Source organism: Danio rerio, chromosome 16 (genome assembly GCF_049306965.1).
Source record: "Danio rerio strain Tuebingen ecotype United States chromosome 16, GRCz12tu, whole genome shotgun sequence".
NCBI lineage: Eukaryota > Metazoa > Chordata > Actinopteri > Cypriniformes > Danionidae > Danio > Danio rerio.
In genome coordinates this window covers 25,564,217-25,587,298 of record NC_133191.1, presented here as the reverse complement: position 1 = coordinate 25,587,298, position 23,082 = coordinate 25,564,217, and the positions used below count along the sequence as shown (strand labels likewise).

Here is a 23,082-nt window from a genome sequence, read left to right as displayed (position 1 = left end):
TTGCAACTATACGCACCGCTCTGGAGGACCGGACCCAAAGAACCGCAGGCAAGGGAGTAACCCAGCTCGACCGTCTGCCACCGCGAAGACCCACTCTGGACCGGGAGACACACTCGTTCGCTCTGAAGTGCTGATCAGCAAGAGGAACCCTCATCGACTCACTCAGAAAGGATCTGAAGCGAAAAGGATGGCGTCTGCTGGCTTCAGGTGTGCTTATATGCTGAGATAATTGCAGATGTCGCACACCTGCGCAAGCTTACGCTGCCAATTAATTTCATTCATTGGCCCGTTCAATACTCTCCAGATAAGCGGCTTCTGATCCGAATCCTCCCATTCATGGCACTGAAGTTCCCCAACCGAAGGGGAACGGGAGATAAAACTCTGATTGGTTTATTCTCAAATCTCACCTATAACTCATTAAGAGAGTAAACTCAACCCTGTAAGACCATGCACCATATCGCAAAGTGGATTTTTCTGTCCTTAAAACAGCAAAAGTGGATTCTGACATGCCCTTAATGCGTTTGCGCCCTGCGCTTTGGACTTTGTGCATGGATCGTCAAAAAAGAGCACTATGTGTGGAAAGCACTGGACTCAGTAGGTACTGCATTTGAATTTGAATGTACTACATGACCGTACTACTTGAAGTATGAATGAGAGTAGAATGAATGGAGCTCTGACATACTATGGATTCCATTGTGTCATCATCACATGACATACCCGCTTCACTCCCATTCATAAATTCTCTCGCGGTTCATCACAGGATAGGAAGCATCCATTAGATGCATGCTTTGGAAACTCTTCGTAAGTAGTAGGTCATCCGGGTACTTCTTGTATACTGTTTTTCAAATTCTATGAATTCAGACGGCTCGCATACTGTATTTAGTATACTATATACAGTAGTATGGAAGTATGTGAGTTCAGACACAGCCAGTGCGTTGAAAAAAAAGCTGAAAAAAGTTTTTGTGTTTTAATCAGACTTTTAAAAAATATATATTTTACAGCAGTAATCACACTACTGTGAATCTGTGATATTTTTATCCAAGGTTATCATACTGGCCCATGCCTACCCTAAACCCAACCTCTAACCTAACTCTCATCAGGGAATGAGCAAATTGTATAGAAATGTACGAGTGAGATCCCACAAATTAATATGAATTAGCTACCAAATCAAAAGGCTGAGGATTTCTCTGAGATTGCATTGCTATTTCTGATATCGTCATTGTATTTGGAATTGTGATTTTACAGTAGGGGTTTGTTCACTGTGTACATTTGGCTAGATTAAACTTTACTTTGGTTCATTAATGATGTAGTGTAATTAGTTTGAATCAACTCTGCCAACTGGGACTGGGTAATTAAATAAACATAGCTGTATTTGTCAAGAACATCTTGTCATGGAATCATGATTGTGTCATCAGTAGTAAATCTCCTCCGAAAGCCAGAGGTGCTCTTACGGAAACTCCAAATGCCCATGAAGAAACCTAGGAAGTTCCTATAGCTGTTGCTGAATAAACAAAAGATTTAACTGCTTTCATTAATTCAGTGTGACTAATATACACATGACTATGGAATCATCTCATAGTATGATTTATTTCAGTTTGGACTATAACCACATTGTAATAGTGCAGTATTTACTACATAGAGCTGACAAGATTAGATTGAACAACATCAACAACAACAGTATCAGATTTGGTTGACGTAGCTTATTAGTGTTTAATGCCTCTGTGTTTATGGTTTGCACCAATGGTTTTTATATAGGTTTAATAGAACCAGCTTTACTGACAAAATGCACACGAAAATGCACTCACTCACTGTTCTTTGGCTTAGTTCCTGATTTACCAGGGGTCACCACAGAAAAACAAACCTCCAGTTACTCTTGCATAAGTTTATAAAGCAGATGCCCCTTCAGCTGCAACCCAGAACTTGTAAACAGTCATAAACTGTTTAATTCACACACACACACACACACACACACACACACACACACACACACACACACACACACACACACACACACACACACACACACACACACACACACACACTCATTCACTATGGCAAATATTAATATACCCAATTCATCTATACTGCATGTCTTTGGACTATGGGGGAAACCGAAGCACCTGGAGGAAACCCATACAAACTTGGAAAGTACAGCGCATGAAAATTCCTTTTGATTATTCGCATAGCCCCACTGCCAATCGAAACATTCACATTTGAGCATGAAACAAACTTTGAGATGTTTGAAAAGGTCTCAGTCCACTTCTAAATAAACTCTGGTTCAGTTTGATTGAAATATGATTGCATCATGGACCAGAGACATCAAACAAGGTTCCCAAGTGATGAACGTACCATCACACCCTTACAGAAAACCACATGTGCTTCACGTTCACACGTGAAAACGGTGAAACAGACATTGTATTATATGTCTTGCAACAAGGGGACTGATAACTGTGTCTGCAAATCTGACTTTTTTCCAGTTGCACATTTATTTCTCATAATTTTCCCTTTATGTCACAATATTGTGACTTCATTTATTCATTCATTCATTTTCCTTTGGCTTATGCCCTTGTCCGATCACACAATTTTTATTGTTGTTTACAAAAGTCACTATGTCAGATTAGGCGATTTTGTCTTGATAAAATCTTGTCAGGGGTAACAAATGTGCCAGACTACACATTCCTTCACAATCAGTCATCCCGGAAGATTTATTTCCTAAAGCAGTCACAAGTAATGCTATGACGATATTTCTTTTAATAGTTCAAATAAAAAAATATATATAATTCAATCATAAAACACACATCGCTTGCTGACAACTAATAACTATATTATTTGAGGGCATTCATTATGGATAGGATCAAACTTATGATTCCTTTTTAATATTAAGATATTTTCTTTGAAATCTAAATGTATATACAGGTATATATTTTCCAGCTATGGGTTGCTTATTAAACACTCGCTCACCTGAACTTGCCGCGAGTGAGATGGAGAAAATGAAAGCACATTAGCAACATGGAAAAATCAGATGATATCAGACATAGTCTTTAAAATAATGACATAAAAAATAGCAAATATAGGTTAGTGATACAACTACAGTGAAGCATTCATTAAATCCTTATTTTCCACAGAGTGAAACAAATCATCTACCCTTATAGTTGAGAAGTGGAGGGGCACAAATAAAAAAATACTGTATGTTGTATATTTTTCTTGCAAAAAAATATCTTATTACAACGAATTTCGTCTGCTAGGTTTTACCTTAATTTTATTGTATTTTTTTTTTTTTTTTTTGTCATTTATCTAGATAAACAAGAATAACATGGAAGGCGAAATGCTTCAAAACAAGATCGCTATCAGCGCCAAAACACAAATTGCCTGTGTTTGTTAAACAAAATAATAATCTACCCTAAATAAAATTAAAGTGAAATATTCACAGTTTCCGAGAAGGCTATATTAAACTGTTAATGACAAATTTGAAAAAGCAGGAAATCCTTTTATAATGTAATCGCAGCACTTAACATGTTTCCAGATAACCTCGGATGATCAAACTCTGTTGGAAGGCTGAGAGATCTCAGAAACTTATTGTGAGAATGAAAATGTCTGCATATTTGTGCCAGTCTGCCAGATAAAATTGCTTAAAACACCTTAATATTTTAGAAAAGGTTGTTAAAGTTTGCATAACCAATGATTGATTTTATCCACCCATGACCCACCCATGAGTAAATATGCAGCCTATTTTTTACCTGACCGGTGCATTAACGGCAGCACACACTTATAAAACAGAGAAATTATGTGCTCCTGTTGTACAGTGTCACCCAAGTGACGGAACTAGTCATGCAGAAAATTTAAAGATTAAACTTGCTTGTTTTTCTGTGATGGTGTCGTAAAGCAGTATCAGTTGTCGTAAACTATGCCATATTACATGAGAAGAAACGATTGAATCTTGTGTCATGACACCCATTTATCATTTACAAATCCCCACGTCAAGGAAATCGTGCCAAAATCTTAGAAATTTTAGAATAAACTTTTATTACATAAAACTAACTTTATTATTATATTTCTGATATAACTAAGATCGCACAGGCAAGTGAGTGCATTAGTTTTGAGTTCATTCAAACTAATCAATTTTAATTTGTATTTTGTATAGTTATAAAAAAATAGGATTTAATTTGTTTAATTAGTTTTTTTTAAATAAACAAAACATCTTATATATGTTCCAGTGCAACTGACTCTCAAAATGAACAGTAGCTCACTCATATAGCAACAGATCTTACTTTTTAAACATATTTCAAGTAGACTCACTTTATATCTCAAAATTATAATAATTTTCTTCAACCGAAGTACTTTACAATGTGACTTTTACTAAATCTGTCACATAAATCTCATAATAAATGAAAAAAGATTACTATTTTTTTTATTTTTTAAAGTGGACACAGTCTACCCTTATAATATAAACTGCTAAACATTCAATTAATCCAAAATCCTCATTGATCACATAACTAAAACTAGCATATCTTGTATATTAATTTACACACCAACTGCTGCATCACATAACATTATTGTCTTATTTGAGTGTATCTCCATTTTGTATAACATTACATCATTAACGTATTGAGCACTTGTTCTCTGACACTGAGTTCATCAGACACATTCCTTATCCATTAATGGCTCTCTTGTAGCTTTGGTAAGTGGTAAATATGTTAAACACAACCTTGGAGTCCATGCTAGCCGTGGAGCAGTCTCATTTCATGCTGGTTATCTTTTATCATCTTTGGAATTTATTTATACCGGCGCCATCAGTCTTCCTGAAATCCTTTTTAACTGATTACACCTTATTTCAATCTCTTTTTAAAGATCCTTTTATGTAATAACCTTTGTTTTTTCCATCTCAGCCGTCACTATCACTCAAAAGTGAAATCCCTTTAAGTGATGACTCTCCGTCACCCTCGTTTTACATGATGTGTAATGTGTTTTCATCCTTGCCTCCATAACCCCAGCTTCAGAATAGACTCAAAAAGCATACGTAATTCACTGAATATGGGGGAATCGAGAAAAAGAATGAAATTGGCAGAAACAGAAACGACCACAAAAGCTAAAAGCTGAATTAGTATCTATGATCTCTGCTTTTATAAGTGCACATAATTGGACCATTTTGTAGGAGCTAAATCACCCCTCTTCTGAGCCATTCAACACCACTATTTCCAGACACATTTTTTTTGCTAACAATTCTCAGACTTTTAATATCGGGCGGATTCTACAGCACGATCATGACAGCTCCAGGCTGCCCTTACTGCTTGAGTGCCCTGGTCTAAACGCAAATGAAAACCTCTGCTTGCTAACTAATGAATCCCGATAACAGTCTTTTAGCAGGCAGCAGGGCGTAAATATCCCTCAGCGGTCATGAATACAAGAGCCTATCAGCATATGCCCTTTCCAAGAGATTCCTTCAGATTGGCCAGATCTGTGAGGTATGTAAATGAGGCGTGACTAAAGGTGACACCGGCTGGACAATGCGCTGACATTTCCCTGCCATTTAGCATGAGCGAAGGCATTTATCTCCTTTAGTGAGGCTCTTTTACCCCTGTTGTGTGGAACATGGATCCAGTGGGTACATACACGTGCCATGAAAGAGCACTCAATCGCTTGTTCAACTTATCACTCATTTATTCGCTAATTTGCATGTTTGTTCAATGTATCGCTTTGTCACTCAAGTATATGATACTTGGATTCACTCATTTAGTTACTGAGTATGTTTATATGGACACCAATAATCAGATTTTAACAGGATTAACGTCACCGACTCGGTCCCAGTCATTCCCCTTGCTGGCCAGCAGAGGTCACCATCCCTGGACTTTTAACCATTACGTCATCCACTTACACTGATAGCTTGCACACCTGCAGCGCATCCACTTGATTACCCACGCTCTGGCATATAAGCAGCACACACACATTCACCCACTGTGAAGTCTTGTTTTGCCCCGGCTAACACTACTGAGTGGTTTCTCTTCACTTCCTGCTTTCCCGTTGCTTACCCTGCCTTGTTCCTCGACCTCGTCCTGCCAGCCGCCTGCCTTGTACCTCTGCCTGATTACCTACTTTGATCCACGCCACCTGCCTTGAACTCTAGCCTGAATACCGACCTTGATATTTGCCGCCTGCCTCTGACCAATGCCTGAACATTCATACTGTGTTTACCTGCCGCCAGCCCTTCAATGTAACATTGTTGTGTTTAATGTGAGTTTGCACATGCATTACATCTGTGTGCTTGTTTTTATTAAACTGTGTTTAATAAACATACTGCAAATGGATCCCTCTGTGTCAGCCACTTCGTTACATTTAAGAAAATACTTAAAGAGTCTGCAATGTAAACAGATTTTTCATGACCTTCATCTGACTAAAGTCATAATCGAACTAAACAGAATTTGATTTAAGATGTGGAGTACTATTTTAGTTGCATTATTGATGTGCTGTACAGAAATATAAACACCACAATCAAACTATTATCATTTTGTAGTACTTTTCACTATATTTTGTAACAGGATACTGACAGTTTTAACCTAAAAATGACCAGAATGATGAAAAAGAGTCAGAGATTCGAATAAACCAAATTTTCTGAAGATAGTTTGCAGTTTCATCAGCAGAAGCCAGCTTTAACAATCACTTAAGTTTATAGGCCACTCACAATCTCATAACAACAACAATCATACTCTCACATAACATCATTTACTGCATCATACATATAACCAATTAGGGGTGTTTCCGAATCTTTTCATCTCTCTTAGGTGTAATTTGCTTTCAGAGTATTTTTACAGTTCAGTTTTAGTGGTCTTCATGTTTACAGTTGTGCTCCCTTCGCAGTGCACTTTGATGCCATTTGGAACAGAGTCGTAGCTCATGGCGAAAGCTATCATTCATTCATTTTCTTGTCGGCTTAGTCCCTTTTTTAATCCGGGGTCGCCACAGCGGAATGAACCGCCAACTTATCCAGCTAGTTTTTATGCAGCGAATGCCCTTCCAGCCACAATCCATCTCTGGGAAACATCCACACACACATTTACACACACACTCATACACTATGGACAATTTAGCTTACCCAATTCACCTGTACCGCATGTCTTTGGACTGTGGGGGAAACCGGAGTACCCGGAGGAAACCGGAGGAAGTAATACATTACAATATTGAGTTACTCCCCCCAAAAAAGTAACTAGTTGCATTACTTAGTCACTTTTTATGGAAAGTAATGTGTTACGTTACTTTTGAGTTACTTTTCATACCTGCCTGCAGGCTTGATCTCTTTCAGAACTTACAGGGTATTTTTTCTTTCTTTTTTTTTTTAATAGAGGAGCTCTGAATTTAACAACACACTGTATAACCTACCCCTTCATTTTACCTAAAAAAAATAATAAAATAATAATAATAATAATAAAAATAAAAAAATGTTACCTTCTGAGAACTTCCTGACACTAATTCATTTCAGGATTTAAATGAAATTAATGAAAGCTAAAAGCAATGTGTTTGCTACTTTAGAATTTGTTCCTTTATTAGTTCAGTAAAATCACCGTCTATTGAGACAATCCCCTTTTCTTCAATGCATCAGATTAATAAGAATACGACTATCACAGAAATGTAAGGCTCTGCCATCTTGGTTTCTGTTCCTGTGGGTAGCTCATTCTCTCATTCAGTGTGATTCAACTTGATTACAATAATTTTAATTCAGCAAGTTAGTTTTTTAAAAGCTAATTAAATTAAAATATTATTACTTAATTTTTTAAGTAATGTGTTACTTGACTCGTTACTTAAAGAAGTAATATTATTACATAACTCACAATATATAATGCATTACCCCCAACACTGGTGATGTAATGACATTGGTCAAACTATGTACTATAACATGTCAAACGGGAACATGAAAGGAAAATTCAAAAAGCATGACAATCATATTATTGTCTTATTCAAATTTAGGCAAATAATTTGACCACTGATGTCCATGTAAATGTAGACAGAATTCGTTCAGTTCAATGAGTGCTATTAAAGTCCCTTTAACGCAAGTCATTTCACTCAGCGGCCATTTTTGAATTACCTCTGAAGCATGCAGCTCCTACCTCTTGGAATGGGGAAACATCAAATTTTCCAAAACTGTTTACCAAGCTTACAATTAAATTTCATATTTGGGATCATCAATAAAATGTCACAATTGTCTCTTAAATTTTGTTGTAAAACATAAAAAAAAAAAAAAAATCATATTTGCTCAAGCTAATGTTCATGACACCCACATCCTTCATGGCTGCTTCACCTTGCCCAATAAGATTGAATAACTTTAGTCTTACACAACATCATTCTCCAAAGAATGTTGTGTCAAAGCGCACTGGTTTTCTGAGGTAATTTCCAACTTATTCCTGATGGCAGATCGTCTCTCAAAATGACAGCAGCCTCATTTTTTACAATTTTGTGTTGCTGTCATGTGATTTGCGTTTTAAGGAGTAGGAGTTCATTTAAGTAATCAGGTCAGACCAGAAAGAACTCACAATTGTTGATTACAAAACCCGACAACATTTGATTTCAAGTGTAGTTGTTTGGGGAAAAGTAGAGATTTCAAGCTTTATGTTGATATATTTCTAATGTCTGAGGGAAAGCATTTTGAGATTTGAGAGTGTTTGCCTACCCCTAAGGGTTCATAACAAATAAAACTGCAAAAGCTGTTTTAAAGAAAACAAGTCTGGACTGAGCCTTCTTCACTAGAGTGCCCGTATTGATAGTTTTTTTTTTCTCCATTCAGAACTATACATTTTTTTTTTTTTTTTTTGTATTTTATAGTCTTTGGTGCAACACAACAAATAATTTACTGATCCATTTAAACAAGGGTGGGTGTGGTACAAAAAATAAATACTTAAATACAGTTGACGTCAGAATTATGTTTATGTTAAATTGATGTTTAACAATGATGTTTAACAGAGCAAGGACATTTTCACAGTATGTCTGATAATATTTTTTTCTTCTGGAGAAAGTCTTATTTGATTTATTTCAGCTAGAATAAAAGCAGTTTTTATAAAAAATAAATAAAAAAAAACCAAACATTTAAGGTCAAAATTATTAGGCCCTTTAAGCTGTATATTTTTTGATATTCTAGAGAACAAACCATCATTATACTATAACTTGCCTAATTACCCTAACCTGCCTAATTAATTCTTTAAATGTCACTTTAAGCTTTAGTGCCTTTAAAAATATCTAGTGAAATATTATTTGCTGTCATCATGGTAAAGATTTTTTAAAAATCAGTTATTAGAAATTGATTATTAAAACTATTATGTTTAGAAATGTGTTAAAAGAATGAAAAGTTTAGATGTAAAGATTTGTTTCAAAACTATTTCTAAATTCAGTTCTAATTTCCAGCAAACAAATAAATGAACAATAATAACGAAGTGTGGCCAAACAACTGAGTTATATCCAAATACACATGCTGTGTCCCATATGGTCTAAAACCTGACAGGTGGACAAATATAAGCTTGTTTTTAATGAAACAAATATAAATATGGGTATAATAAAAAATACTGCTAATAATAACATTATACAAAAGCAAATGGTTATGAATAAACTGAAAATGCCCCCGAGATGATGGTATGAAAGTATGTGATTTTTATATTTATGTAGGCTAAAAAATAATATATTTTGTAATATTTTAATCCTTTTTATTTATATCATATATATATATATATATATATATATATATATATATATATATATATATATATATATATTTATTATATCTTCTTTATACCCTTAATATTTCAATTCTTTTTCATATGTAAAGATATTTGCGTATTGCTCTACATATTGTGTGTATTAAGCAGTAAGCGAGGCGCACAACTAACGCGCTCTGCGTTGGACTTTAGACTGGCTTTGTTCTGGTCTAAAGAACAGACTATTATAGTTTCTCAAAATAGCAACGCGCCAGCAATGCGCCTCAAAATGCCTCCTTTTTTAGACTAGAACGCCAATAGGCGCACATATGAACGCAAATGCAATTGCTATTTAAACAGTGTGGCGGAAAACGTAAAAACGACTCTTCCACCAAGCTGAAACTGAAAAACAACAATTGCGTTGCGCCTTGCACCACATTGTGCCGGGTGTATGATACATTTGGGCACTTGGGCACTTGGTTATTATCTTAACAAGGCAAATATAAGTATACTTATGTTTGCCTATTTAAGATATTGACCTAGTTATTATATATAAATAGGTAAATTAGCCAAGGCAACAGTGGTTTATTGTATAGACAACTACAAAAAAATATATTTTTAAAGGGGCTAAATATATTGACCCTAAAATTTTTATAAAATGCTTGTATTCTTACCACACTTAAAACATATATACTTTCTCCAGAAGAAAAAAGGCATAGAAAGTATAGACTATGAAAAAATGTCCTTGCTTTGTTAAATAACACTTGGCAAATATTTAAAAAAGAATAAAAAAAATAACAGGAGGGAGAATAATTTTGACTTCGACTTTATCTATACAAAATCCCACACAAACACCTGCATATACAGTATGCATACAGAAGCTTTCAATATACTATATTTAGAAAATACCAATGCCAATAAATACCCAACTACAAATATTCAGAGTTCAAAATCTATGAAAAATGTCTTTGGTTTACCTGCAATAATCTAATATAATATCAAACCTTTTCCTCATATCTAACCCTTTCCGTAAGCCATGACTCAAATTTAGGTGCAAATTCTTTGTTCCACATCTACAAATATACCAAGCTTTTTTCTTTCCATATTAAGTCTTGTCTGCCTTTGGTTTGCATTGTAATTCTCTAAGGGCCAAATTTTGTAAACACATAAAATTAAAAATCACTGATGTAATTTATGTCAACTAATGAAATAAGCATGGCCACAAATTAGCATAGCAGCAAATAAGCAGAGCCAATGCTCATGATGTGCGGGTGATTGACTTACATGTAGGAAGACTGAAGAATCAATATTAAATTATGTCAAACTTTGACTACTTCATTAAACACGTATTTTAATTAAAGGCAGCTATGTTACACATTATATTGAACTGAAGTCCGCCTATACATACAAATATTTTTTTTCTCTTTATGTACAAAAAATACAAATACGATTGGGGTAATGCGTAATAAACAAACAGGTAAAAGCTTAATGCAAGTGAAGACACTTGCAACTGTTTGTTTGATAGTTCAAGTGCAAGAAGAGCTGCTTATACTTAAAGAACTAGGATCGCACAGGCAAGTGAGCGCTTTAATTATGTGTTCATTCACCATGATTTTGTCTGCTCCGACTTCTCTTACTGCAAGCTAATCAATTATGAATTGTGAATGGGTGGTAATATTTTTCTACGATGAGCTTGGTTACCTTTGATTAGGTTGTTCTTGCAAGATACTAAAAAGAGCTGAGATACGTGACTGTCCCAGGAAAAATGGACCATGGATAATGCAGGAAAATAAATAGTGTGTTTGAAATCATATTTTAAATCCTGAAACATGCCACAAAATAATATGTTCGAATGATCTGTTCTTTTGGCATTTCAAATAAATGATTACATGTGAAATAAAGTGCTCTCCCTCAGCAATACCTCCTCCATGAACAACTGCAGCCATTTACAGCACAAAATTAAGGACATTTTTTTGGCATTAAATAATGGTGCAAATAACATTAGTAAATCCCATTGCATGATTCATTTCATTTAGTGCTGGGCAAAAATGAATCCCATTAGTCGCATCTAAAATAAAAGTTTGTTTTGACGTAATAGGTGTGTGTGTGTGTGTGTGTGTGTGTGTGTGTGTGTGTGTGTGTGTGTGTGTGTGTGTGTGTGTGTGTGTGTGTGTGTGTGTGTGTGTGTGTGTGTGTGTGTGTGTGTGTGTGTGTGTGTTCCGTGTATATGTATTAGATATATAAAAATACACACATGCATGCATATATTTGAGAAAATTTGCCTACTTGCCCAATTACCTGAACCTGCCTAGTTAACCTAATTAACTTAGTTAAGCCTTTAAATGTCGCTTTAAGCTGTATAGAAGTCTCTTAAAAAATATATAGTAAAATATTATTTGCTGTCATCATGGTAAAAATAAAATAAATCAATTATTAGAGATGAGTTATGAAAACTATTATGTTTAGAAATGTGTTGAAAAATGTTTCTCTCCGTTAAACAGAAATTGGGGGAAAATAATTCAGGAGGGCTAATAATTCTGACTTCAACTGTACATATATTGTGTCAAATAGAGGTGTGAACCTACTCTGGACTCACGGTTCTGTTCGGTTATTAAGCAAACAATTCAGTTAAATTCTACATCTCGGTGCATCTTGTTGCATTGACAATGCTTTGCATACACACCTTTATATCTTACTAACCCTATCCCTAATCCAGTGCAATAATTAAAATGTATCATTTTTAAATCATTTTATGCTCAAAGTAAACACTCATCAAACCAAACTCAAGGACATGCACAGAACAATCTGAGCATTTAACAATTTTTTGAGAAAAAAATATTTTTGAAGAGTTGTCGAGCAAGCAAGTTGTTAAACTCTTATGATTGATCACACCCTCAACAGAAAGGGCTGTGATTGGTTCTAATGCGCTGGCACTGTTCACCAATCAGTGACACTGATAAATGAACGCAGCGTTCTCAGCTGATTTGTGATCGATGCAGTGAAAAAAACTCACTCTGCAGACAAGCTCATGTCTGAATTTAAAAGTATCGCTGGAACAGCAGGTCAAAGGGGCCACTGTGACAGAGAGAGAAATGAAGTTTACTTTCATTTTCTCCACTGGAGTGAAATAGGGGCTCTGCTGTAGCTTCAATGTCAGCAATGTGCTTTTGGAATTACTTGCGCTTGCATTGCTCGCCATATATTCTACTGTGACTTAGCATCTATGAGATAAATGACGTCAATGTTTAATAACCGGTTAGGATCGATTACAAACCAATTCAGTGCATTATGTTGCACTGAAGAAACAATTCATTTTGACACCCCTAATGTCAAAACAAACTTTTATTTTGGATAGATTAGTCAAAATTAATCTTTGTCCAGCACTGATGTAAAAAGACTCTACCGTGTACTCTTATATTCACTCTCAAATACAAATTTTAGCTTGACAGGGTAACGAAAAAATATCAGTTTGCTCTGGCAGAAGTTTGCTCTGGCAGAAGTTAATTTTGCCCTAAAAAAGTAAAAGTTTCCTCAAATAAAAATTTGTTTGATAATATAATTTACTAAAATGTAATAGTGACGTAAAATAGTTCATGTTGGGAACTAAGATTCACGCTAATGTACAACTGATGTATCACTCTTTCAGTTAATGCAACATGCTGAACTGTTCCTCAATATAAACCTGTAACTTGCTTTCTCAACGAAGAATCGTTCATTCATTAATCAATTTATTTGTTCAAATACTCATACATCCATTAATTGACTTGAATAACTCACCTGTTCATATATTGTACAACTATCTTGCTTAATCTTTAACTCACTTTATACACTTTTGCCATCCAAAAAAAAAAAAAAAGAAGAAGAACAGGCAAAAAGTAATCAAGCGTTCATCAATGTATAACAAGTTCAGTACATCAGTTCTGCTTTCAGTTTCAATATGAAAATTCGTGTTAAGGGATGAGATTCAATAGTAGGGCAGCTCTACTGACCCCAACTAAACAAGCCAATGAACCACTTATTCAGTTAAAGCAACACACTTAATCATTGATTCACTGAGTCAGTAATGCATTCAGGCATTTATTCACCAACTCACTCACTCGCTCAGTTGCTTATTTACTGATTCATGGAGTGAATCATTTACTCTGTTGTTCATTGTAACTTAATGAAGTGATCCAGTCATAATTGTTTCATTCACTTATGAATTTATTCACAAACTCTCTAGTTTTTGACATTTTTGTCGCTTACAAAATCAATAATAATCTTAATCAACTCTTACTTGTTAACTGATTTATTCATTCAGTGATTCATTTGGCCTCTTAATAACTGATTCATCTACTTAACCGTTTACCGAATCTGTTCATTTACTTTTTCACGTTCCCTCGTCCTCACAGTTTCCAGCAAGAAACACAGACAAATGCAGCCAGGTGTTGAAAATTCTGACTTCTTTCAGAGCTGTAATCATCTTATGGATCCAGCACACGGGGTGAGCCGATGGCAGAGAGTCGCATCTCCAGAGCACTGTCGTCCACGCACAAAGAGCTTTAAAAAAGAACTGGAGAGAATAGAAGTATTTAGTGCCGCTCAATACAGAATGAGCTTGTGTGATTTCTGTCCCAAAAAGGCCTGTCCAGCCCCTGCAGTCATTATTTGCTATTATTATTATTATTATTATTTTCTGACAATTGATTTTTCTCTCACCTTGGTTTCAAAGCACAGATTATTTTCAACGTGGGTTCTCGGCGCCTGTTTTCTCTGTTGTATTTATGTGATGTTCTGTGTCAGCTGGCCTATGAGAGATGCTAGTTAAAAACGCTCGTCTGTTGTTTTCTTCTTCTTTTCATCTTCTCCTTTTTATGTTGCTTTACTCGTTTGATCTTTAATGTGTAATTCAGAGTTTGAAAAGTTAATTTGAAAGCGTAGCTTGCAAACAACAAACTTCCATTGAAATTAACTAACTAAAAGTAGTGGAGCTACAAACTTCCCTTTTGAGAAAGTAGGTAGCGCATCTACAAGCTACTACATAAGCAGCTGGTTTGAAGCTAACAAACAAGTACTTGCATTAAAATTGTTTACAAAATGTAGAAGACAAAAGGGTGTTTATAAATCGAACACAAGCAGAATGTGTGTGTGTGTGTGTGTGTGTGTGTGTGTGTGTGTGTGTGTTTGTGTGTGTGTGTGTGTGTGTGTGTGTACGTTAATCCTTTTTATTGTTGAATCCAGACAAGTAAACATCAACATTGAATTTTATTTTTATTTTTTCCAGAGCTGGAACTCAGTATTTAACTCTTGTTTGTTCATTCATTTGCTCACTCACTGACTGATTCATTTAGTGATTCACATACTATACTAATTCACTTTCCGTCATCATCACTGATTCAGTCATCAATTATAACACTCAATCAATGAATTACGTTTTTGCTTAAATAAAACTCAGATTTACTCACACAACAAATAATTAATTAATTCAAACATTCTATCAATTAATCAAGTAATTAATTCATCGTGTTGTAAACAAATTAATTAATTCATTCATTCGTTCATTCATTGATCAATCTATCAATCCATCCATTAATTCATCCATCAATCTATCGATCCATCTCAATCCGTCTGTCCGTCCTTCCATCCATCCATCCATCCATCCATCCATCCATTCATCCATCCATCCATCCAAACAAACAAAGAAACAAACAAATAAACAAAGAAACAAACACACAAACGAACAAACAAACAAACAAACAAACAAACAAACAAACAAACAAATAATATCTGTTGTATGACAATCTTGCTCCAGAGCTGTATATTAAAATGTTTTGTTCTGAATTCTCCACAGCCATTACTGCTTTTCTTGTTTATATTCAAATATGCAAATATTTCATGGAAACTGTGATCTGCTTTTCAGGATTTTTTAATGAATATAATATTGAAATCAATTGTAATAATTTATTGCATATATCATTGACAATTTGTTTTGAATGCTATTGCAATTTAGTTAGTGATCTTTTTACACTATTCTGAAGGATTTTCCAACCATAACATGCTTTACTGAAGTAAAGCTCAACTACTTTGTAACCTCGTTTTTAAAAGAAAGTGTTTTCAACCAAGATGAAGTCGAACTTGCAATAAGGTTGCTAAGAACACTGCCTAAATGCCCATTTGTACATCAGCAGGAAAAAAAAAGAAAATCATTTGAGAGCAAGTAATTCCATTTTGATTAAAATTTAAAAAGGCACATTTTCTTCTTTGCAATAACAGGCACCATCGTAATTGCTCACTATAAGAGCAGGAAAGATACATTTAGAAAGTAATTTGGCTCAATTTAAGTTTAATTTACACTAGCATATTCCGTGTTTTCTTCATTCCTAATTATCCTTTCTCTTTTCCTGTTTTTCTAGCGCTGAAAGATGACCGTTTTCAGATGGTTCTTTTTACGCCGAAGCTGGTGCGCATCACGTTGACTAATGTAAGTGTGTCAGACGAGGGTGGCTACTTCTGCCAGCTCTACACCGATGATACACACCACCAGGTGGCGACGCTGTCGGTGGTGGTGCCCCCGGAGGTACCCAGCGTGGAGGTGAAAACAGAGGCGGTGGAGGGAGGAGAGGTTGAGCTCACATGTTTGTCCCTGCGGAGCAAACCTCCAGCCACACTGCGCTGGGTTCGAGACCGCAGAGAGATCCCAGGTGAGTTTATTACAAGTGAAAACAACACAGAGATTTACTGTAGACACAATAAATAGGGGTTTACTTTTGTCACAGAGCAGTGTTTACAGAACTTTAGGGGCTGAGTGAAAATGTATCAAATAATTTGTTTATGCTTATCAAAGAGATGCATTGGGACATTTACAATGAAAAACGACTGTATTTACAAACAAAAAGTGCAGTATATACACTGTAAAAAAAGCTAGGTTCCACAAAATTGTTTCATATTGTCCTAACACAAATAGATTAAGTTCAAACTTAATTGTTTTTACAAATTTAAGTTGATGTAACATAAAAATAAGTCTTAAGAATCATGTTGTTTTAGCTTATTTTAATTAAGTAGTTTGAACAAGCAGCAAAAATAATTTTATTATTATAGGTTTTCAGTGTGTATTTATTAAATTATCATTGAAATATGTTTCATCTAAATATTAAAACTAAATTACAGAAACAGATTATTTTGTAATTAAAATGCTAATAATATCCAGTAAATGTCTTTTCCTATTTATAAACAAGCCTGAAATTTCTGCAGCACTGGTTCCAGAAGTATTTTTCTGTTTTCAGAGGGGAATCTTTTTATTTTTTATTTTTTTTAAGTCTCCATTAAAGTCTTATAAGCTTTAAACCAAGCAGCTACAGGGAGAATCACAACATTGTCAATTTTTTTTTCCAAGCAAAAAGCAAAGTTGACAAAAACCTAAACCAAAGGGCACAGAATTTCAGTTAGACATTTCATTTTGTCCTTGCTCTGGGTTAACACTCAAGTCCTTTTGGGAGGAATTAGCAAAACAAACACTGCTACATTTTACACAACATTTATAATAACTCATTATACATTGTGAAAAATCTTGGTGTGCTGGGTAGTTTCTTACCAAAAGCTCATTCTCAAGCTCGTTCATGCTGTCTCTGGCCAGTTGTTTTGGTGTAGTTCCAAGCATGACTGCTGTGTTTATGTATTTCTACCAAACCGAACACAGGGACAAAACGTGACAGGCTGTAAAACATGTGTAAACTCCTTAAAGGATTAGTTCATCTAAAAATTCTAATTTACAGTTATTTTACTCACCCTTAAACCATCAAAGATCATCAGTAGAACATCAAAGATAATTTTTTCAATAAATCTGAATCTATTATCCTTGATTTCTATAAAGCAAGTCAATGGAGGTCCTTTCTGAGATTAAAAATAAACACATACAAACAAGTCCAAATCAGTCCCTATGGCTCCTGCTGTACACTCAGGCCTTATAAAGCTTTTGTTGATTATTCAGCCATATGAATTATTAACTCTAATCCACAGCCTGGGCAAGCAGTTCTCTGCATGTGTTCACAGCGTTGCTGGTCACTTGACGTTTTGGTTTTCTTTTTTTACCTTTTCTGCAAATTTTGACAAACGTGTAATTATATAGTGAGCCATCTTATATGCTGATTCTCAAATATGTGTAAGAATATGTATTTAATCATGATAACAGCTTTATCATGAATATGATGGGTGACAAGTGCTACTAGGTTAGCCTGCGCCGCAGTGGAAAGATCAGAGCTGCTGGTTTTACAACATGTTAATTCATCGAGAGTTTTTTTTTTTTTTTTAAACTTGCTCATCCTCTGATGGTCAGCTACTGCTGTAGCCACTGTGATAGTAGCCTGTTTCTATTTATTTTGTATGTTTGGTGATTGTTTGTACTGTTCTCATGTGTTGATGGATGAGATGGCAAGTGTGTCTATGTTTTTATATTCTGCAGAGCAGGAAGCTGCTGAAAAACAGCATTAATACTGAGTCAGGCCCGATTATCTTTTCCTGTTTAAAAAAAAAAAAAAAAAAAAAAATATATATATATATATATATATATATATATATATATATATATATATATATATATATATATATAAATTTAAAAAATCTACTTCTCAAGAAATACATGAAAGTAAGTTGCTGCTTAGCCAGGAGAAACATAAAGTAATTGTTCTAGTAACCTAAACAATGTTTATGTGTTTAAAAATAATTGTTACTTGTCATCTCCATAAACATTAACTTGTAAATTACCATGTTACGTTTAGCTAGTACTTACAGTGCCTATAGAAAATCATCACACCCCTTTGAAATAATGACTTTATTTGTCATACAGCCTGAAGTCAAATCACTTTTCAAATAACATTCCAGCCTTTGAAATGTTTTTGTAGCCTTCTCCTAACCTGTGCCTTTCTACAACTTAATACTGAAGGAGTATTTAAAAAATGTAATGTGAGTAAAGGTATAGATTTTCACAGGTCATGATGCTTTTCTATAGGCACTGTATGGGTATTTATATGTTTGAAACATAAAATAAGCGTTATTTGTTTGAAATGCTGATGAATTGTGATTTAGGACTAGTCTTTTTATGGCTCAGCATTAACCAAAATTCGAAAGCAGATCTTCGAATCTGTGTGTTCGTGTGCTCCAGGGACCGGCCATGACTTATCACACCAGTGTAATTGTACGCATCAAAGCATAAAGCTAATTGTAAATAATGTTACATTTCTTGCAACAACTAAACATTTTGCTTAATAAAACCCCAGTGTATCACAAGGAGCTCCAAAGTTATTTTAAAATGGGTTTCATTTTAATCTCCGAACAACGACTTTGATTACACAAATCACTAAAGATCACAAATTCATCTAAATCATTATTAGTCACCTACTACATACTATGTTCAATGGCCTAAGGTAACTAAATTAGCAGTAAATTTTCATTTTGGATGAACTGTCCCTTTAAGTAATATTGTTTTTTTTTTTTTTTTTTTTTTTGTATTTTGTTAAATCGTTTTAAATTTTAACTTTTTATGTCCTGAATTTTAAAAAGCTGAAATCCCAGGAACCTATTTTTTATTCATTCATTTATTCATTTATTTTCTTTTCGGCTTAGTCCCTTTAATAATCAGGGGTTGCCACAGCGGAATGAACCGCCAACTTATCCAGTATATGTTTACGCAGTGGATGTCCTTTTAGCCGCAACCCAACACTGGGCAACACCTATACACTCTTGCATTTACACACATAGACGGACAATTTAGTTCATTCAATTCACCCATAGCGCATGTCTTTGGACTGTGGGGGAAACCGGAGCACCTGGAAGAAACCCACGCAAACACGGGGAGACAAACAAAAATGTCAACTGACCCAGCCGGGGCTTGAACCAGCGACTTTCTAGCTGTGAGGCGATTGTGCTACTCACTGCGCCACCATGAGGCCCCACCTTTTTATTTTTTACATATACTCCAAAATGCATTTATCAGTTCCACTTACATCTATTTTTAGTCTGAAAATGCGATTGAAATGCTGGCACCATTGAGCTCTGCTGCACATGCACTTACAAACACGAACAAGCACATAAGCACACATGTAAACACAATAGAGTTAACTTCAAAATGTAGAAATCCTCTACATGTGTGCATGTTTGCTTTGTCTCTCTGTCAGACTGTCTGTCTTCATGGTAAATGTCATGCATTTGGACTAATCTCTCTGGCAGCCAGAAAGAAAGGCTTTGCTCTTCTCCCCCATGTGTTTGCTCATTGGCACATTTTCCCCTCTATTGCTTTATGTCACTCTATCGAATTTCAAATGCATCTGTCCATCTGGGTCCCTTCAGATGTGTGCAGAGAAGCATTTTTTTTTTTTTTTTGTCGAATACATCCCACATACACACACATGCAGAGAGAACTGAATCCAGGTGCTGCTCCAATCTGTGCCTTTATTTCTGTTCTGTCAACTCTACCTTTCCTTTCCTGCTTTCTCTCCCTTTCTTTTACCTCACTGCCATTGCATTTGCTCTATCTCTTTGTTTCAGCTTTGCTTTTCTGGGCTCCTAGCAGGGGGAAAAAAATCTTGTAGAAAAAGAATGACAAAGACGCTGAGAAAGAGAGGCAGGGAAGGAAGTTCAGGGTGAGATTGTAGGTTTGGTGCTCTATCAATGTTGCTGGAATATAAAGTCGTGAGCACAAGTGTCTGTTTCTGTGCGACAGATTCAGTAAGACGGGTTTCAGCTCGAGTTTCGACTTCTGAGCCAGTCGGTGTTCTGCTTCGGTGAAAATAATTTAAATGTCTGTCTGATCAAGGTTATTGCCGCAAGATCACACAAGTGAGAGTTCTATAAACAAGTTCTTGTCAAGTTACTTGTTGGAAATCAGATTTGCGGTTATTTCAGCAGGGATAGTGCTTGGACTGACATTTTTCCTGGAAATAGCCAAATGCAAAAACACAGAGCTCTGCAAAACTAGCAACATTATCTGATTATGTCAGATTATTGTGGGGAGGTAACAATGCATGATACATTATAATGTTCAGCTTGTTAACATTAGTTAATGTATTAATAACACTGAATAATATATGGTATTTATTTATGAACATTTTGATACATTCAGGCCTTTACATTTACTTTTTTGATCAACAGCCACTGTGGCTACTAGTTTTTCATCATCACTAGCCCACAATTTTGTTGTTGGAAAATAAATTTTAATAATAATTTTATATATATATATATATATATATATATATATATATATATATATATATATATATATATATATATATATATATATATATATATATATATATATACATATTGTCATGTATCTAAAAATATGCACAGTAGTCTGTCCTGGCTAAAGGTCTCAGATGACCAGATAGCTAATTAATTTCCTATAAAGCTTTGTTATTGAAAAGGATGATAATTAAACTATATTAACAAAAAATAACCAAAGCAAAAGAAACACATGAAAAACATTCCGTGTGAAAGTATGATCCTGCGCACACAGTTAACATTAGGCCCTTTTATAATCTGTGTAAAGAATGTTTAAAGCGAAAGCTGCAACCGCTGCTGCTTACATAAAATCCTTTTTTTATCTCAATTCCTTAAAAGTGGTGCATGAGAAACGCTTTTTGTATAGTCTTTCAAAAAGAATCGATCGTAGCAGTTGCGTTTCCAGGAACGGTTGCTTCATGCAAGGAATCGGGCACACTTTTAAAGACTCACACGTGACACTAAGTGATCGCCTGTGTCTCACCGTGCACATGATCCTCTTGTCATTCGGTATTCACCTGCTTTCTTTTGCTCGCGTGAACACAGTTGTTTTTGTCAGTCGTGCTGCTCTCATTTCTCAAGGGCCATTGGTCCATCCTTATTGTTGAACCCTGCTTTTAAGAAAACTACAATAATTTTTTTTTTTTTCAATCAGCCTAAGTGGCTAGTGGGAATGTCTGTCTAACCCACCACAGAATAAATCAACCCGTATTTAGGTTGGCAGGTGTTAATGTGAAGCCCTGGATAAATTTCATATGGAAGAAGAAAAATTAGTAATTATGACTTCGATGGGGATTTTTTTCTTGCAGTGTTGCATTCATTTTGCACAATTCTGATTTTCTTCTTGTGAAGAAAATGGTATTGCAAGTCAGAATTCTGAGTTTCTATCTTATACTTTAGATTTTTTTTTTTTTATAAATGCAAGGTTACAGGCATAATTGTAAATCTTTTGGTTCTAAGTTAATTACTATAAAAGTCAGAACTAAAGTTAAAACTCGGCTTTTAAAAGCAAACTTCTTATTAGTAACAGCAGTAGTACTATAGTGGTTGTATTATTGTAATGAGTCGAGGTACAATGAAGTTGAGGACCCAAGTGCAGTTTATTAGGAGAATCTTCAGGCAGGAAATAGTTCAAAACAGAGACAGACATGAGCATGCGGATAATCTAAAATACAGGCCAATGGTCAGGATAGGCGGAAAAACAACATAAACAGTAAAACAAAGGAAAGGTCAAAAACACGGCAAGACACCACAAGATATCATGTACAAGACATTGCAAAGTGTGTGTGTGTATGAGGTGTCTTTATAGTCCTGGAAATCAGTCCTTTCAAGAATCAACTGTATGTGTAATCTGGGAGAGAACAGGACGTGGTGTGTGTGAGGTACATGATGGGAGTTGTATTCATGAATGTTGGATGTGTGTAGTTCCCCTTCGGGGGGAACTTCAGCACTATAAGTGGATTTGATTTGTAAAATCCACGCATAGGGAGGTTCGGTTCAGAAGCTACTCGTCTGAAAGAGTATTGAACGGGCCAATTAAGAATGAATTGGCAGCGCAAGCCTGCGCAGGTGAGCGGCATAAGCAATCAACTGAGTATATAAGCTCACCTGGCGCCAGCAGACGCTATCCTTTTCGCTTCAGAGACTTTCTGATCGAGTCGATGAGGGTTCCTCCTGCTGTGACCAGCGATTCTGAGCGAACGAGAGCATTCTCCCGGTCCAGAGTGTGTACACGCAGTGGCAGACGGTCGAGCTGGGTTTCTCCCTTGCCTGGCGTTCTTTGGGTCCGGTCCTCCAGAGCGGTGCGTATAAAGTTGCAAACTTCACAGAAAGAGCAACACAGTCGTGCAGCACGTCCTTATCAGGACGGCGCTCCGAATGTGCGTTTCTGGATGCGGTGGTTTCCTGTCCTCGGATGATGGGCGCGGGCACTGCGTTACATGTCTGGGGGTCCAGCATGTTAATGCGCTGCTCGCGGGCAGTTCATGTCGTCATTGCGATGCCATGACTGTTGCGCAAGATCGCGGTTAGCCTTTGCAAAAGGGTGAGCCACCCCAGTTGTCCCCTGCTCTGCAGCGGGCACTCGGGCAGATCTGAGGGTTTCAGCGAGAGATAATCCGTCGCCCACGGGCCCGCGGACCTCCCGCTCCTCTAAGCGCTC

The 23,082-nt window shown here is 35.8% G+C and overlaps 1 protein-coding gene across 8 annotated transcripts in view; it reads left to right on the top strand.

Annotated features, from left to right (window-relative positions):
* Positions 1 to 23,082, top strand: part of cadm4 (cell adhesion molecule 4) — a 305,176-nt gene that overhangs the window by 224,241 nt on the left and 57,853 nt on the right. For all 8 annotated transcript variants that reach the window (XM_005158112.4, NM_001007428.2, XM_068213952.2 and 5 more), the window contains 1 exon segment: positions 16,064 to 16,351. In XM_005158112.4, the coding sequence (XP_005158169.1) occupies positions 16,064 to 16,351 (288 nt within the window).